We start from the raw sequence: 18,141 nt of genomic DNA on the forward strand, positions 1-18,141 counted from the left end.
TCCGGACTGATCGCACTGCGTCTTCATCCTGGGCCGATCGGTTCGCTTTTATGTTTGTCGGGTTGGAGAAGTGTATCAGTTCGAATTTATCGGGTGCGAACTTGGCGGCATGTTTCTTGGCCCATATGTCTGCTTTCTGGAGCGCTTTTTCAAGGACCTTCACGTTCTCCTCGTAGCTCCTAGAGATAGCTACAATGCATACATCGTCTACCCAGCCATATGCCTCGCTCTCCCCGTAGTGCAGTCCTTGGAGTGTGCACGTACGCACCAGCGGTGCATTGAAAAGGAGGAATAGGATCGGCGAGATTGGCGATCCTTGCGGGATGCCGGTCGGTGTAGGGAAGGCTTCGCTCATATAGCCGTTTGGTAACTTGATTCGTGTGCTCCTACCGGTGAGAAATGACTGCACCCATGGAGTGAGCGCACCGAGTCCCATTTGTTGCATGTTATATAGCAATCTCTCGTGAGATACCATATCGTATGCTCCAGCCACATCTAGGAGTAGCATGCTCGCTATCTTACCTTCTCCCCATGCTTGGTATACTCTCCCTAAGATCAACTGGATCGCGTGGTCGACAGACACCCCCTTTCGTCCCCCAAGGTGTGTCTTTGGGAGCAGATTATGTTCCTCCGCACACCATGCGATTCGTGTGGCAACAATCGCTTCGAGGATCTTGCCGAGTGTGTTTAACAATGCGACGGGCCTATATGATTTTGGGACTCGGTAGTCTCGTGGGCCGGCTTTTCGTAGTGTCACTGTGACGGAGGTTTGAAAGTGCTGGGGGTTGTGTCCAATTCGGACACACGCGTCGAAGATGGTAGTGAGAAGTGGAACAAATCTCTTCTCTGATCGTGAGCCTGGCTCCGCTAGCACCCGCCATAACTTGTTCGGCAGCGTATCGTACCCAGGTGCTTTGTTCGGTGGCGCCTTCTTGATTGCAGCTCTCACTTCGGTGACGTTTACCGGTGGTAGTTGGAACTGCTCTCGATGGTAGGCGTGGCCTTGTTGTTGTTGTCTTTGGTTGACATATATGTCGGAGAGGTCGGCTTCTGGTGGTTGCGGGAAGAACACTTTACGGAGTAGATTGACTTTCTCCGCGTCTGTCTCTGCAACCCCTCCTTCAGCTTTCTTTAACGCCGGCATCGCGCTTCCTTGCTGTTGTTGGCCTCGGTTCCTAGCCCATTTGGCCACCCTCCATAGCCCCTGGGGGCCCTGCTCCACGGCTTCTTCAATGAAACTCCGGAAGCCCCGCCGGAGAGCGGTCTTGATGACCTTCCCCTTTTGATTCCTAGCCAGTTTATATGTCTCCCAGTCCTCCTCGCTATGTGTCGCAAGGTATTGACGGAATATGCGGCGAGAGTGTTTGACAGCCTCCCCGCACTCCTTGGTCCAGGATGGGTTCGCATGCGGGCTTGGTTTGGCCCATGGTGTCGATTCCTGTACACCTCGCTGAACGATTTCGATCAGGTGGTTCACTGCATCGTCGATTTTTCGGGGGGTCGACAGCCGTGGTGGTTCGTCGATTCGTTGGGGGGTTGTTAATTGCGGTAGCATTGGGAGATTGTCGGCCACAAAGATGTCGAATTTCTCGGTATCCATGGCCTTCCAGAGCCGTCTCTTCACCTCGACAGTCGGTTCGGTGTCAATGTCGAGTAGTACACGGATCGGTAGATGATCTGAGTCTGCATGGCAGTCTAGGGCCAGTTCGCATACCACTAGTCTCTCGGTGAGGTCCGGTGTACCGAAGAACAGGTCGATTGTCGTTTGTTCTCCGTTCTGGTCCCTAGTAATCGTACCGGGTTCCAGCCATAGGTCAAGGTCCGCTTCGTCACAGAGCTCAATAAGCCTGTCAGCACCTATATCCTGCGTGGCCTCAATGCCTCCCCAGGCAGGGTGGTGGAGGTTGAAATCCCCTACAATCATAGTATACTGACTGCTCCTCCGCCGTTGGTTGCCCCCTAGCAGTTCGCTGAGAAGCTCCACTGTATCGGTGGTGCCGCATTCATTATATATGTTGAAGAGGCAGACCTCGCCAATTCCCGTTTGAATTCTCACTTCCTGGCAGAACTCGCTGTGTGCGTAGTGCGTCCAGTTGGTACCGATTCTCTTTGAAATATATATACACACCCGTGCTCTGCTTCCCGTCTCTGAACTAGACGGGAAGAGAAGCTCGTGTGTCTGTTTCAATGGGTGGTATGTCGTGTCATTGTATGGGTTCTCCCATGGTTCTTGCACTACAATGATATCCGCCTTCGCGACTTGCGGCTTCGCCAGGAAGTCCGCCATGACGACATCTCGCGAGCGGTGCGTGTTGTATTGGATGATGGTTAAGGGTGTATTATTCATTAAAAGTGGGGTGTTCTTCGGTATGCTTCTTGGTGAATTGGCGCGTTCTTCTCTCTTCCTGCATGCCGGCTCTATTGGTGAACTTCACCGAGGGAGCTGACATTGTGAGGTTGACCTGGTCGTCGAGGGTGCGTTTATTCTTACCCCGTGGGCCCGGTGTATGTGTTGCCATGTTGGTTTTGAAGATGGTGGCGTTCTCTTTGCCGGCAGCCCTATGCTTGCTAGCTGGTCGACGTGCGTTCCCGCTGGTAAGGGATAGTACCGATGGCTGGTATTCACTAGCCGATGCGGCCGGTGCCGATGACGATGGCGTACCTGGCATTACTGCTTCTTGGTCTTCGAGAATATATGCCTCATCCCTAGGTCGTTTCGATGTGTTGAGCATTGTCCTAATGAGGCCCTTGCTCCTGGTCGTCGTTGACGATGATGTCGACGCCCGGCTAGGTGCTCTGCGCCTTGGAGGTTCAGAGCGTGTCTCTACCGGTGTGTGGATTGATCGATCGACTCCCCTTGCCGGCCTTTGTGCCGACTGGCGGATCGACTCTCCAATTGCACTTGCCTCAGTGCTGTCAACTGTGAAGGTAGGCAGTATGTCCTCTGGCTGGGGTTCCTGGGTCCTCTGCATATCGGTATCCTCCGGTGATGTTGGCCCTTCGTTACTACTCGCCGGTTGGCCTGTGCTTGGTGTTTTATTCGATGTCTTTGATAGGCTTTGTCTTCCATTTCTGGAGCTTTCCTTGGTGGAACTCCAGGAGCCGCTACCTCCTGAACTCCCGGGTCCCACTGTTGTGGCTGCCGGCGTCCTTTCGGCAGCCATCGAGAGGTATGCCGGCACCCGGTGGTGCCGCTCCCTCGCCTGCGCAAGAACCTGCACCCTCTCGATCTCTCTGATGAAATCGGGGCACCGTTTCGACCATCCATTGTGTGCGCCCCCGCAATTGGCGCACTTTCGTTCACTGAGAGTTGCATCCTTTTTACGCTGGCAGTCTCGAGAATGATGCTTCTCAGCGCAAAAGACACACTTTGTTTCGTTGGAACAGGTGTTTCCTATATGGCCGTATTTCTGGCAGTTGTGACATTGGCGTATACGCGCAGCCCGGTCGTACAAGACCGTGGTAAGCACCTCCGAGTCCCAGAGTGTTCCATTATCGATTGCATTGTTGGCGGTATGTGGTGAGTTGAATTCAACGATCAGTGATCCGGATTTCTTGCCTTCTGGGAGGACAAGCCATGACACCTGGGTAATCTCGGCAGTGTCCCCCCAGTTGAACAGGTTCTCAGTAAGCAACTGCTTTATGATACTCTGTTTCCGGCCTTGCTCTCCGAGTCCTACCGCCGAATTGATACCGAGAGACCGTACATTGACATCATGTACAACAACCCCCCAGCTCGGCAAGCGCACTTCCGATCCCTTCCACAGGTGCTTCACCCACGTAGTTCGGTGGCATCGCATGATTTCTGCTTCCTTCGCGGTACGAAGACTGAGCGAGACATCCCCCGACTTCAATTGTCTGGCTGCGACAAACTTGGCTGATGCCACTGTCACTCCATACGTGGCTTTTGCTGCTCTCACACGTGCCCTCTCAGCTAGCTTCGTGATCTCGGCAGGGGTCTGTGTACGGAAGTGTTTAATACCGTCGGAATCACCCAGTTTCACGACGATCTGGCGGTCCTGGATGAGATCGGAAGGCGATGCGGGGTTAGTCGACGTCGACCCATGACTAGATAAAAAGTGCGTCGGTGGTGGCGCGCTTTTGACAGCGTCGACATACGATCGGATCCGATTTGATCCATTGACATTGGCATTAACATTCGAAGAAGCAATTCTCACCGCATGAATGTCTTGTTTAATTTGGCTGGTCTCCTGGCGCAGCTGTTCAAATTGCTGCTTCCAGTCCTGGCCAATTGGGTTCTTAATCAGGTCTGTGGTGAGTTCCTGGATGGATTTGAGATAGTCTAATACTGGTCTCGGGACTTTAACAGAGTTGTTACTGCTGATATGATTCAGCAACTGGCGTACGTCGTAGTTGGCATCCAATATGCGCTCGTTGATGTTGGCTGCAGAATTTTCGCGGCCCCCTGAAAGGGGCGGCCACTGGCTCCCTGGCGCCACCATACCTTCCACCAATATATAATTGGTATCAGGAGATGGAGCCGGAAGTTACAATTAACTTGCAATTAAAATGAGGACCGTAGCCCGCGGCGTTGTGGTGCAATTTCAAAAATTAGATTCGCGCAAAGATATGTGTTTTCTGTCTAGGGGTTGTTATTAGTACTCGTCTTCGTCGAAAGAAAGCATTTGTGTTTCATGGTGACATACCCAACAAGCATTCCAAGCTCCAGCACACAAAGCAATGCTCCTTCGAGCGCTCCTCCGGCTAGGGACGTCTGCAAATCTTCCAGGTTTTCATTCCAGGCCATGATGGATTGAGGAGGAGGGAAGGCATCTTGCATGTGTCGGGGCATAGCAAGTATTTCCTTCTTCAATCCAAAAGTACATTCTTTCAAAAAGGTGGCTAACAATGATAGCCTGCTTTCACGACTCCATCGTTACAAAGACTCAAAAAGGTCTGAGAGCCTGCCATGAGGAAAAGTATGACTGAACAAAAGAAAACGAGATAAGACCACTTCTTCAGAAGATGTAGATGGGGTGTACATTTTTCTCAAAACCATGAGATAAAATGCCTGGAACGATCAATATAGTGAGATGTAGCATGTTTTAGATATTTAGCTCTATATTATGTAGACAAACATATTACACGTGGCGTGTCACTGAGATCTCACGCTGGCCTGTGCCCTCCTCACGGCTCTACAGCTGGGCACCTACCTCTGTGATGTTACATTAAGCCCGGGGTCCGACATGAACATGGGATTCTAGAACCGATAACAGTCGGAGAATTTCGTCCACGGCCTGCGAAGTTGTCGGGGTAATATCATAGCTTATCATGGCTAAACTCTTCTTGTCCTAAGTGGAGCTAACTGGCATTAAGCTGAAGTGACTCTGCCGCTAGGCTAGATTGAATACGAAGGGTTTATTCTGGCGTTAATTGCAGCTGGTTCCACTTTTTTTTCAATGACCTTAATTGTTCGCACATGCTTGTGATATATTTCTCCGAGGGGTCTAGCTAGCCCAAATTGACAATACAGGCAGAGCCTTTCAATTTACCTTCGAAGCACAAACCACTTCTTCTCTGGGCCCCCCTACCGCCGTGAAGCCCAGTTCTCCCTGCTCAGCTAGTTTGTACAGGACTTGTGTTATGAACGGCCCCACCATCATTTCTAGTGCTGTTCCGTAGAGACGGGATGTGACTTCCCGAGCTGTCAACAATGCCCTCTCCTTCGAGCTACCCCGACCCTTCTGATCACAGAAGCCACCGCTATCTCTTCTCAGGCTAAAGTGTTCCCCAACGTCCCCAGGGTCTGGAGTCAGGAGCAAGTGCAGGCCTGGCAGAAGATCGTCCACGCCGTCCACGCCAAGGGGTCCTACATCTGGCTTCAGCTCTGGGCTACCGGGCGCTCTGCAGAGGTGGAAATATGAGTTTTGATATCTAGCGGAACAATAGCCTATGGATATAATTTAATAAACCTAGGGATATAGGGACAATTTAGCGATTTGCTTCTCTGTTCCTAGGGCTGAAACGAACTGGTCGAAATTAAGCAATTTATGGCTTAACGAGATTCTATGCGTGGCAGCACTGCCCGCTGAATTACATTATTGCTATGCTCCCCGAAATCCACAACATTGGCCTAGATATTTCGAAGTTGGATCAGGCTTGGTACATATCTTGCTCGTGACAAAGTAAAGTTGGAGTGATGAAAATCGAGGCGAAAAGAAGGCTACCTATAGGAAATGTACCTTTTGCTATACGGGCTGAATATCCGCCCTGAGTGCCCTGAATAGAGCGGCGAGCCGCCTACGCCCGATCTGTGGGCGCTAGGTGACCACCACCTTACACATGCTGTTGTATGTTTTTGATTTTTTTCCATCAAGAATAAATAGTTGGTCGCATATGCGGCCTTGTCACGTCTTGTCTTGTTGGTGTCAAAAGCTTCATTTTTGGACTTGGCGAGAGAGAGAGAGAGAGAGAGAGCTGTAAACCGCCTAGAAAAATGGAGATGCAGGAATTTCACGGAATTGTCCACCCCAGAACACCATAACTAGTGATATAAATTACAATATCATATCATATTTTAGTCTTATCAGTCTGATAATAATACAACGCCTTTGTAAACCTAAAACTATCCTTGGGCCAATAACAGATCGGTGCGGGGCTACACCATGCGACTTTTTAACGCCTCCTGGGGCCAGACCGCTGGGAGGTCAGTTTAGACTTCGAAACATGACATCCACAACATTTATTTCTATTATGAGATGATCCTATACTTTATTGTCGTGCTCCAATCAATCATCTTTATTAGGCTTACCCTCTTCCTTTTGTAGGGAGCTTCTTGAATTAAGCAAAAGTTCTGTGAAATGTCTTCGCTCAGCAAATTCACATTTTCAATCCCCTTTCCTCGAACCTCATCAGCACAAGGCTTCGATAAAAATGGCGGATAGCTCTAGATTTATTTACATGCCTGCGAGCGCCCTGGCTTCACGGAGACTAATTGAACAATCTTCGTAACCAACAACGCCAGCTCAATCTCCCAACGACCCAACTCCTCCTTGCGGAGAAGCGGTGTACAAAAGGTCACTCGACGCGGAAGAAATCAAAACCGTAGATTTGATTCTTCAAAAGGAGCAAAATTCAGATACCAAACATTTCGAGCCTCCCGGCAGGAACGTCAGCATTACTGAGCGAAATGAGAAGAGAAAAAGCAACAAATCTGTTTACAGTGAGGGATTGGAAGAGGGAAAGAGGAGCGTCGAAGAAGAGTTGGAAGCTTCAAAAGTTAAGCATTATACCTAAACTCGTCAAAACTTCATGACTAATAGGACATCGTAGACCGCAGTCAACGAAGATAATGCCTAATTGCACACAAGTCCAATCGAAGAATAAGGGCAACTGCTAAAACCATTCTGCAATATAGGCATGCTGTCGTGTTTATTACTAGTAGTTCAATATGTTAGTATGCAAGAGAGGTTGGATGGCTCGATATTCCGGTTCTGAAAACAAACTTTCAGATTGTAACTTGAGACGAAATTCACAGATTCGTTTGTCATTGATAAAACCTTCTAGCCCGGTATCTTTCCATTACTGGAAGACACGATTGACGACGCAGAATATAGACCCATTTCTATCCATAGCAAGGCCAATATCGAATTCCCTCTCTTTAGGGTTTCGCATCCCCTGCACAGATCTCTGACTGGGAAATTAGCTCACGGGCCTCCTGGATTGAGCGGATGAGATTCCCTTTACCGGCTGATTGCATTGTGAATTGACACATATGGAAAACCTGACTTTTTGTTGAATTGCGGGGACTCAAGTGGGTTCTAAAGGTTGCTTCAGAAGACTTGACCAAGGAGTCTGGGCGTTCTCATCGAAGTTTGCTATCGTTTTTGATTCGGAGTATCTAACCCCCCTTATGGGGGATGTCTGCGTGCGAAGCTCAACATCTAACTTTGAACGCACCCAATCGGGATCAAACTGCACTAACCTAGGTGCTGCATTTTGCAGGCTATATCCAACATCCATCTCCATTCCACCCAACAATTATATAGATAAGACTGTGCGGGATCTTTTGTGATATGACTGCCGGCCTTCTACTTCCAGTTACTAGCTTAAGCTGGCAAAATATTATCCAAGTCAATCTTTTGATCTTCTATTCAAACCAATAACTTACATCAAGTTATCCCATATGTCTGACGCTCATCCCGCGTTTTCTTATAAGGCAGCTTCTACACATGTTTTACGTTCCATGTCCATGAAACTAAGTGCAAGAATCAGGTTTCCGCGGGAAACATATATTTCATAGCCAAACAGCACAAAACTAATTTGGACAACCCGATAAGGAAATCCGTGGCTGGTAGACTGCCTAGCTTCCCAGTCAACATTTCATTCCCTTTTTGATCGAAATCTAAGATTGCTGAGTATTCAAGGAAGTAGATCAACCAAAATCTTTAAATGACTGCCCTGACCACTAACTTTCAGGTTATCAAACTCTGCAGCAATTATAGAGTAAAATCATTTTCAACGTCGTAAGTTATGCCACTTTTTGAACACATTGTCCGGGTCGTACTTTGTTTTCAGGAGCTGCAGCCGGGGTAGGTTTGCCCCAAAAATATCAACCAAAGGGACTTCTTTCCCTGTATTTTGTCAGCTGTTTTGCATATTGGCACAGCATGATTAGCGAGGAACAATCTAACGTACCAGCGAAATTGGCGTACGCTATTCCGATACCTTGGTGATGTATCTCATAATCTCGTATTCCTCCGCATGCTTCAACCTCCGCCAGAAAGCTGTGCAGGAGATTGTGCATCTTTGTGTCTTGATCTGGGTCATGCCAGCAGAAAACAACACACGCGTTGTAGGCATGTCCCCGATTGGCACAAGCAGTGGACTCCACGGGGACTTTGGCAACCTCAGCATATGGCAGCAGCTGAAATGTCAATGTAGATTCCTCAACGCGTCGATTCGTCTTCAGTATTGTTTCAAATTGCTCAAAAAGGTGATGGACAGCTTGGAACTCCAGAGGCAAGGTAATGTCAATACCACCCATACTTTTGCGGCCAGTTGAAGAAGTGAATCGTTCAATAATGGAGTTGAGTCGCTCATAAGGCATCATATCGGTTTCATTCACAATTGGCCCAAGACACAGCAGCGGCGAAAAAAGTCTTTCTGCTTCCTTAATGGACCCATTATAGAAGAGTATAGCAAATATTGCCGCTTTGCGCTCCGGCGGGACACACGTGAATCCTAAATATAACCCCTGGTCCTTGGTTGAGCTTGTCCCGAAGGTATTGGCAAACTCGACGACCTCTCTCAATCTTTCGGCAGAAAATATCAGTAGTCCTCCATAGACTGGGGATCTTTGATCATGCGCTTGGAAAACAAGCTCAGTGACCACTCCAAAGGCCGGTCCTGCACCTCGAATGGCCCAAAACAAGTCAGGTTTTTCGGTCTCAGATGCAACAATAACGTTGCCGTCTGCCAGGACAATCCTCGCACTTAGGAGATTGTCAATAGCGAGACCATATCTACCAGTCAGCCAGCCGTATCCTCCCCCTAACGTAGTTCCAGCAACCCCGCTTAAATCAAGGGTGCCTCCGACAATAGCAAGTGAATATCGTGCTGTAGCTGTGTCAACATCTCGCCAGGTTGCACCTCCTTGGACTGCCACAGTCTTGCTAGCTGGATCAACAACCACTTTGCACATTTTGGATAAGTCGATGACGATTCCGCCATGCGTTGAGGATGCCGCATCTGTGGAGTGACCTCCAACTTTGATCACAAAAGGGACATGGGTTCTCCTTGCGAAACTGACAATAGTCGCGACTTGGTGGGTGGATGTAGGACGTACAACGGCTCCCTGCAAATTTGAAGTTAGATATTGGAAAGAGCGAGTTTGCATCGAGATGGGAAAGTAACGACTAATATATTCATTTCGGGGGAGCGATGATGTGTCTTTGAAAACAGAAATACCTACAGCCTCCTTTTCACAGGTATCACTCCATCTCCTGAGACTCTCAGCATAACCTTCCGAACCAAAGGTGAGAACCTCTGCATTATCCCCAAGCTGCCTTTTCAATTCGACCGCTTTGTCGTGAGACAAGAAAGGCATGTTGACGCAATATATTCAGACAACAAATACTTCCCAATGTGCACATGCAGATTTGGCAGTTAATATATGATTTAATGAGAAATATGAAATATGCGCACTATTCAGTTGTGGGTGAGCCAGTGGATCTGTGTGGAGAATTGAATTGTATAATTGGATGCGGCTAGAATTGTTCATGTGGTCCGTCTTTTTCGAAGTCATTTCTGCGGTCGCCCATTATCTTAACAGCTTGGACTGGTCCGATGACGACAGCATATTATAGATCTGGAACTCTAGTCCCGCGTGACCGCACCCATATCACTATACGCGTTTTGGCAAAATCGAGTGATATCTTTTTTTATATATATTTATTATTATTGAGGCAGCACAATCTATGTGTAAATTAAAGGGGAAAAAAACCGTCTGCGATCTGTCTCATCGTGGACAACCCGAAACAAGTTATGGAAATATCAACCTCCCCAACCAACTGAACACCAAAATTGAGAATTTTGAGGATGGAAGAAAGCACTGGAGGTGGCCCAGATAATATAGCTATCACTACTTCGGGCTCAAGTAGTGCGGGTGTAACTCTGGGGAAAATTACCTCTTCAACCTTACAACTTAACTTGTATTAGAATTGGAAAGACCAGATGGTCTGTGGTTAGCAGCTATGGCATCACTACTCTTATATCTTGGAAATTTGGGGATCATATTCGAAGGACCAGAGAGTAAATGGTATTATATAAGAAAATTACGCATAGACGGCTAGTAACAGGTTCGATGGTCTTCTTGACGGAGAGCAACCGGTCAATTACCCTCAGTGTTCCTTATCAACCGGTTTTAGCAGGCCAATTAAACAATACGAATATTATTTGTACTTGTGCCTTGAGTCCACTCGAGGCCACCTACGCAACGAAGCCAATCCACGAACACTGCGGAGAAACATTTATTGTAAGTTTCCCCTATCTTCATTTCCTATTCAGTTCACTTTGCCGATTTTATAGATCCCACGTGGAATACCATTAGGGAATTCTCCGTTTCAGTCACGTTTTGAATGAATCGACCGAATGTGATTACATTACACACCAGCAACATTGCATGTGTTGGTCGGCTATAGAGTACAATGTTCGTGGTGCCTAGAATCCTGTAGCCGAGTTGATGAGGTTACCACGGAAACTTGAGAATATCAAGGAATGCCCGCAGCTTGGAATCTTCGATTTGATAATTTGACATCTATTGACTAGGAATGAAAAACGACAGATATATCAGCTCATTGTCTCGAACATGTCGTCTCAGAACTTGCCACCACTGCCGCATAGTTAACTCTGTTGATATCGAGTGGGAGAAACAATGGATGGCCTACTATTAAATCTATATGTAGACCTGTCTGTTCAAATGGGAACACTTTATAGGTTTCTTGAAAGGATAATTGGCAGGTTCTATTCCACGGGGGTTCCTATTGATCGTAGATATCGATTCAGACAATCCTAAAACAATTAATATTTGCATAACAATGATACATATTATGATCGGTCGGAATTTTGACACCTAGGTACACAAAAATAGCAACCCTGACAAATTTGAATAATCGACGGTAAACTTTTGTTCTCTTATAGTTTCGGGTGATGCTTGCGATCAGAAAGAAATTCCAACCTTCAAGATACCCTCTTTGGGCGCCGTTTGGAATGCTTGATAAGCCTTCGAAATATCTGGGAATCGATAGCCTGGATGTTGTAGTTACATTAGTATGTCGCTCACAGAGTATATGAATACAAGAACATATCGAACTTACGGTGCGTGAGTAATGTTGATTGGAAGCGGCCCGCTTGGAAAAGCCGGAGAAGTGTCGGAATAGTGACTGTATCGACCAACCGAGTTTTGATGCCTTATGCAGCTGCTTAATATATAGTCATACTTGTAAGTACTTGTAGGTTAAACTTACTAATATTGTGATCCCAGAGGTGGTCAAGGTCAAGAGTTGCCTTTTGGCCGTGAACCCCAATATTTGCCAAAGAACCCCCTGGGGCCACTAATTTCTGGCATAGATCGAAGCTTGCTGGTGTTCCAACAGCTTCCATCACACAATCGAAGCCTTTTCCGTCGACAACCGAGTCGAGCTCTTCCATAGCGTTGAATGCGTCAACGTTAATAACCTGGTCGGCACCAAGCTTTCTGGCTAGCTCGAGCCTTTTATTTTCCTTGTCAAGCACAACGATAGGATAAGGCGAATATAACTTAGATGTGAGCATTGCAGCAATACCAACCGGGCCAGCTCCCACAATCGCCACGGATTTACCAGGCTGAACATTAGCATTCAGCGTCCCGCATTCCATTCCCGTCGGAAATGCGTCAGAAAAACCGGCCATCTCTGCAGGATCAATATTCCCGGGTAGCTTGTATAGTGAATTAATCGCATGCGGAATCCGCACGTACTCCGCCTGAGTGCCATCAATCACGTTTCCAAGTACCCATCCTCCAGTCGCGCAATGTGAGTTCATACCCTTCCTACATGGTGCACACGTACCACAAGAAGTAATACACGAGATTAGAACATTATCGCCAACGAAGAAATCGGTGACGGCTGAACCCACTGAGACAATAGCCCCAACCCCTTCATGGCCAAGAATCCGACCTGGCTCGACTGTTGGCACATCGCCTTTAAGAATATGCAGGTCCGTCCCACATATACTTGTGTGGTTCATCTGAACAATCGCATCTGTGGGTGATTGAATTTCAGGCAAGACGCAGTCTCGGACTTCATATTGATTGGCACCCGTATAGACGAGGCCTTTCATCTCTGTCGGGAGCTGAAGCCACGATAAAATCAGCTATGTTTAAGTGATCATAGTCGGGGAGCGCACCTCCATATGATTTGAATGATTTTGAGAGAAGTCAGAGAAAAGGCGAGCTCGTGTTATAGAGATAGGGAGTGCTTGTATGTTTGGAGTGGATTTTTTGTAGATTCTTCCAACGCTGGATAATGTGTTAGGGGGTATGTGCCGAAGGTAGCACCGATTGAATAGACTTCCTAGCATCATGGTCATGAACACTATATCAAGCAGAATATATGCCAGGTGAAAGTGCAGCTTGACAGACCTTATACTTTCTGGAGGTGACATGTAATGCTGTAAATAACTACGACATCTAACCATGTATCTATTCGATCAAATGATTCCATACTACAACTACCGACGTCCCTAAACTGTCTCAGTGTCCTTTTCCAATAGTAAAGTCAAGGACCCAATGAGAGATGTTAGAATGTCTTCTCGCTATTCTTATTAATCTCCATTTATAGAAGCTTAATTGAAACTTGATAAATATTTATTATAGTAAATATTTGAAAACGCCCAATACGCAGGTTTCCAGGACAAGAACACGAGCCTTTCAAGACTATCATTTTGGCCTCCTTGCCTCCTTTATTATTACATCATAACTAGGTAAGAAGATCCGCCACAATGACGGTGAGACTTATATGAATGGTTTCTAAATATATTGCACATGAACTATATTCGTGAGCTTTCGGAGGTAGGACACCGTGAGGAACCGTAGGAAACTATATTGAAGTCAGAGTAAACTAATTTGGTCAAAAACACTTACGTCCTATAGATCACCCGACAATGCTTGATTCGTACCTCATGTTCGAAACTCAATTTCGTTCCACGTTTTTTATCGCTTGCGAAGACAGACTGGTCCAAGTCTGCGAATATTTTGTTAACGTCACCAACGTATCGATTCAGTTGCGACCTCAAAATAAATGACCTCACCACCTAGGGTACGGCTGAGCATATATTCATTGGTTAGTTACATTGGCTCTCAAGAACGAAAATATGCGATGTTGCGACATAATCTCAGATATACCTTGCGGGGCAGTCTACCTGCAGCTACTTCGTCGACGAAACGACAAACACAAAAAGTCAGCCATATCCCCTACACGCAGTTAGGACATACTTCGAAAAACATGTCTATTATCCCTCAGTTTCACCGCGGGCCACTTTCAGCGGTCGGCCACCTCTGGGATGACTATGATCAGTTATTTTCCAACAGACATAGGGCTAGTCTCCGAATGTTCGCGCCATCATTTGACATCCGCGAGACGGAAGAGGCATACCACCTAAGTGGGGATCTCCCAGGTGTCCAATCCAAAGATCTGGATATTGAATTCCAAGATTCACATTCCCTCAACATCAAGGGCCATACCGAGCGCGATTCAACTTCTGGTGAAGGCTCTTGGTGGGTGTCTGAACGCTCTGTTGGTGACTTCCAACGAACTTTCAATTTCCCATCTGCTGTCAACCAGGAAAAGGTTCACGCGAGCTTGAAGGATGGGGTCCTTTCCATGACAGTGCCAAAGACTGAGTCGACCGCTACTACTACGAAGATCACTGTTGAGACAGAACCTGTGGAAAGCTCTTCGTGATAAAATCTCTAGCTTCTCGATCTTATCTTTACTCAAATTGGGATGTAACTTTCAAGGTGGAATGCTGTATCGTAGTGCTTAGTGTTTGGACAAACGGTTCTATACTCATTCCATGGGATTATTATATAAATTGAAAGGAAACATTTCTGAATTAAAAAAAGACGATATCACATTACGATCCACATACTTAGATAACATAATTCCTAGAAACCAAACTCTGATATCCACAAATCAAAACAATACAGAAAGCCACAGTCAGTCCTGAATAGCTTGATATTATTGACACCAGTTCTCACACCAACAAACCGAAGACCTCCAAAAGTCTGTTTTTCTTAATTTTCATAGGACTATGTCCCAGATTCAATAGACCGCACACTGCCATTTGCGCTCCTCGGACACTGTACTCAAAGCTGTACGTGGTGTCATCAGGGATTTCAACAAATTGGCCGATAAAAGCGATGTTAGTAGTCTCATGGGGGAGCACGCGTGGACGATCATTCTTTGTCCGAGATAGAAGCATGGATGTCCCAAGTGGCATGATAGATGGAATTGTGATCGACGACGGAAGAAGTGAGTCGACGGGGAACCCCAAAAGGGACAGAAGCTCGAAGAAAACTTCTTCACCAGAACATAATTCCATCGGCTTTTGAACGAATTTTCCTTTTCTTTCCGGGTGTAGGCCGTAGCCCCAAATAACATGTACATTCTGGGGTTGAGTCGCAAATACTGGCTGATGAGGGACGCTGATGTTCAATCCCCATGGACTTTCTAACACGGTGAGCAGAGCCCCCGTGCCTGGCTTATCATGAGTGAGTCCGGCATAATGCTTCATAAAGTCCGAATCATGCAAGGTAGTGGTGAATGTCTCAATTTTCGACTCATCCAGGCGCGATAAGAAGTTTAGAGGATTGCCAAACTTAGAAGATTCATTGGAAAGCTTTTGCCACAATCCCCACTCTCCACGCTTCAATGTATCTGAGGATACAGAATATGGCTGAGGGGGTTCGGCGTTGGATCCGGTCTTCTTACCGGTAGACAGCGCTCCTAGTGTCACGATGACTATGTCAATGGGATCCACTGTGATAAGCATTTCCTTTTCGTTCTCCAACATCACGATCTCTGAAATGGTCGTTGGGTCACTGGCTGGGTACAATTTGAGGTCAGTGACCATCGCATGGAACCGAAAGTCAACTCCTTGATTCTTCAAATAAGTGGTGACGGGCATTATCAATGATTCGTAAAGACTGAAAGGTGTTTTGTCCAACTCTCGCACATCGTTATGGACGTTCATTTCAGGAAGGTATTTGACCAACAATCTGTGAAACTCCGTTGCGCTATGCCACGGTTGAAGCTTGAAGCTACAGAGGAATCAGTTTCCATAAATTAAACCGAAGAAAGTGATTTTCTTACGTTGTTGACCACAGAGCCCAGAATTCTGACTCAAAGAAAGTTTCTTCGAAAATGTCGGAAATCTTCTTTGAATCAAACTTCCTCTCGCCCTCCATAAGGAATGTAATTAACTCCAAACGCAGCTTTCCACCGATTCGCAAATCATGCATGTCAACGTTGCGCAGTCCTTCTTTATTTTTCCTAATAACACGTGTGTGTGCTTTGTGAAGCGGCTTTGAATGCAACTCCTGTTCTTTGATATCGTCCCAGACAGTCTGGTCCGGATTTCCAGGACTGGGAATCATCGTAAGAAGGTCCTGCACACAGTCGCCGTGAAAGTACGGCTGTGCGCCTGTTTGTAGCATATATCCTTCTTGCGAATTACCTGACGTTTTCATGGCCCCGCCGGAGCCATGGTGGACGTCGAGGATGTGGACTTGTTGAGCCGGAACCTTTGCCTGATTAATCAAATGTACCGCAGCCGCAAGCGATGCGACACCGCTTCCGATCAGCCATGCCTGCACGTCCTTGGGGTCTCGAGTAGGTGCCATTGCTTGTTGTATTATACAATATGTTTTCTGGTTTAAGTCACTAGTACAACACTTTTGTACAGGATTGGGAATATATATTCAACGAGGGGGTCATTAGTAATCCGTATCCGAGAACATTTAAAGAAACGATGAATCATTTTGTCACCTGTTATCTTGTCATTAAAGAACCTTTAAGGTTTAGGTGAGGAGTTTTGCTTTTTGGGCTTTTGTTCACAAGAGTAGAGATGCACACATGCGGGGGCTAGACCAGTTGACTGCATGTGGCCAGAGCTGTCGGAAGCGAATTTAGACTTTGAAGTATCCGATGTCAACCACCCATGGATCATTGTTTTTATCAGATGATCCACTACGGAGTATAACCTGTGTGGGGTAAAATGACCCAAAAAAAAACAACTGCCTTGTTCTCCAGTAACAAATTGTCGGGGGCCTTTTGGTCAATATCAAATCCGAAAATTGTGTCCGCCACTCGCAAGACATTAGAGAAAGACGAAAAAATCTTTAGTGGAAAATCTGGGACTGTAATTTGTTAAAATTAGAATCAAGCACCCCAATGTTGGTCTACAGAGTCGGAAATTGCAGAAACACCCTTCCTCAAGAGTTCAAGTATCGAGCTACTTCGTCTTCTTGACCATCTCTCAAACAAGATTTATTCAGGGGCTGCTCTTCTCACCAGTCTGGTTAATACAAATAGAGTGTTTAGAGGAAACTCTTACCTCAAGAGAGTAACCTGCAATCAAGCCATGCAGAGTACCTCCCCGGCATTTGTCTGAAACTTTAACACCGATTCTCAACACTTAACCCTTTCTGATCAAATGTTTCTGCTAATGCTGCCAACCGAATTAGTTCTGTTACTGTTATTATTCTTGGAAGAACAAAAGGATATAAGCTCATTGTGTCGAACATGTGTCCGCCTTCATATTATCCTGAACCCATGGCTCTATAGAAACAATGCTCGAAATTTGGGGAGCTCCGCTCTTTTATGGGCCGCTAAAAATGGGAATGAGGCTACTGCTCGGCATTCGATCCGAGGAGGAGCTAATATCAGTATAACAGATGATATTGGCCTCACACCTCTTTCTTACGCTGCAGCAAAAGGACACGAGTCCATCGTGCACTTATTGATGGAGACAGAAAAGGTAAATGCGGACTCCATAGACCTTAGGGGCTGGACGCCATTGTTCTGGGCTGCAGAGAATGGGCAGGAGGCAGTGGTGAAGTTGCTACTTCAGACGAAAAATGTTAGTATAGACTCGAAGGACTTTTGGGGACGGACCCCACTTTCCATTTCGGCGCAGAATAGCCACGAAAAAGTGGTGAAGCTGTTACTTGATACAGGGAAGGTTGATTTGGACTCAAGAGGGTATTGGGGCCGAACTGCATTATCCTACGCTGCAGCAAAGGGATACTCAGCCGTGGTGCAGCTATTGATTGAGACAGAGAAAGTAAACTTGAATTCGATGGATCATAGGGGCTGGACACCATTGTTCTGGGCTGCAGATACTGGGCAAGAGCCAATTGTGAAATTGCTACTCGAGACAGGAAGAGTTGATATGAACTCGAAGGACTTTTGGGGTCGGACACCACTATTGATCGCTAAGCAAAACGGGCACAACTCTGTGGCAGAGCTTTTACTTTAAGCTTCAGACAGAATATGGAAGGTTGCTCAATTTTCTAGCGAAAGGTTTGATAAATTTCATGCAACTGGAATAAACGGCAAAGCTTGAAGAAGCGAGACACTG

General features: G+C 46.6%; 5 protein-coding genes across 5 annotated transcripts; 2 read left to right on the forward strand and 3 right to left on the reverse strand.

Moving 5' to 3' along the window:
• Window positions 1–8,478: 8,478 nt before the first annotated feature.
• Window positions 8,479–10,069, reverse strand: N7471_006498 (FAD-binding oxidoreductase; the record flags this gene model as incomplete). The annotated part of the gene is made up of 3 exons (XM_057279217.1): window positions 8,479–8,594; window positions 8,659–9,817; window positions 9,935–10,069. The coding sequence occupies 3 exons, from the start codon at window positions 10,067–10,069 to the stop codon at window positions 8,479–8,481; spliced, it is 1,410 nt and encodes a 469-aa protein (XP_057138827.1).
• Window positions 10,070–11,680: 1,611 nt separating this feature from the next.
• Window positions 11,681–12,912, reverse strand: N7471_006499 (zinc-dependent alcohol dehydrogenase family protein; the record flags this gene model as incomplete). The annotated part of the gene is made up of 4 exons (XM_057279218.1): window positions 11,681–11,769; window positions 11,838–11,930; window positions 11,988–12,852; window positions 12,907–12,912. The coding sequence occupies 4 exons, from the start codon at window positions 12,910–12,912 to the stop codon at window positions 11,681–11,683; spliced, it is 1,053 nt and encodes a 350-aa protein (XP_057138828.1).
• Window positions 12,913–14,003: 1,091 nt separating this feature from the next.
• On the forward strand, window positions 14,004–14,462 carry N7471_006500 (Hsp20/alpha crystallin family protein; the record flags this gene model as incomplete). The annotated part of the gene is made up of 1 exon (XM_057279219.1): window positions 14,004–14,462. One exon carries the CDS (start codon window positions 14,004–14,006, stop codon window positions 14,460–14,462), a length of 459 nt encoding a protein of 152 aa, XP_057138829.1.
• A 292-nt stretch (window positions 14,463–14,754) lies between these two features.
• Window positions 14,755–16,402, reverse strand: N7471_006501 (oleate hydratase; the record flags this gene model as incomplete). The annotated part of the gene is made up of 2 exons (XM_057279220.1): window positions 14,755–15,820; window positions 15,873–16,402. The coding sequence occupies 2 exons, from the start codon at window positions 16,400–16,402 to the stop codon at window positions 14,755–14,757; spliced, it is 1,596 nt and encodes a 531-aa protein (XP_057138830.1).
• Window positions 16,403–17,523: 1,121 nt separating this feature from the next.
• On the forward strand, window positions 17,524–18,039 carry N7471_006502 (ankyrin repeat domain-containing protein; the record flags this gene model as incomplete). Its single annotated transcript, XM_057279221.1, has 1 exon — window positions 17,524–18,039. One exon carries the CDS (start codon window positions 17,524–17,526, stop codon window positions 18,037–18,039), a length of 516 nt encoding a protein of 171 aa, XP_057138831.1.
• Between the last annotated feature and the right edge of the window lie 102 nt (window positions 18,040–18,141).

This window comes from Penicillium samsonianum (genome assembly GCF_028829775.1).
Source record: "Penicillium samsonianum strain IBT 33392 chromosome Unknown utg000003l_segment0_segment0, whole genome shotgun sequence".
In the NCBI taxonomy this organism is placed as follows: Eukaryota; Fungi; Ascomycota; class Eurotiomycetes; order Eurotiales; family Aspergillaceae; genus Penicillium; species Penicillium samsonianum.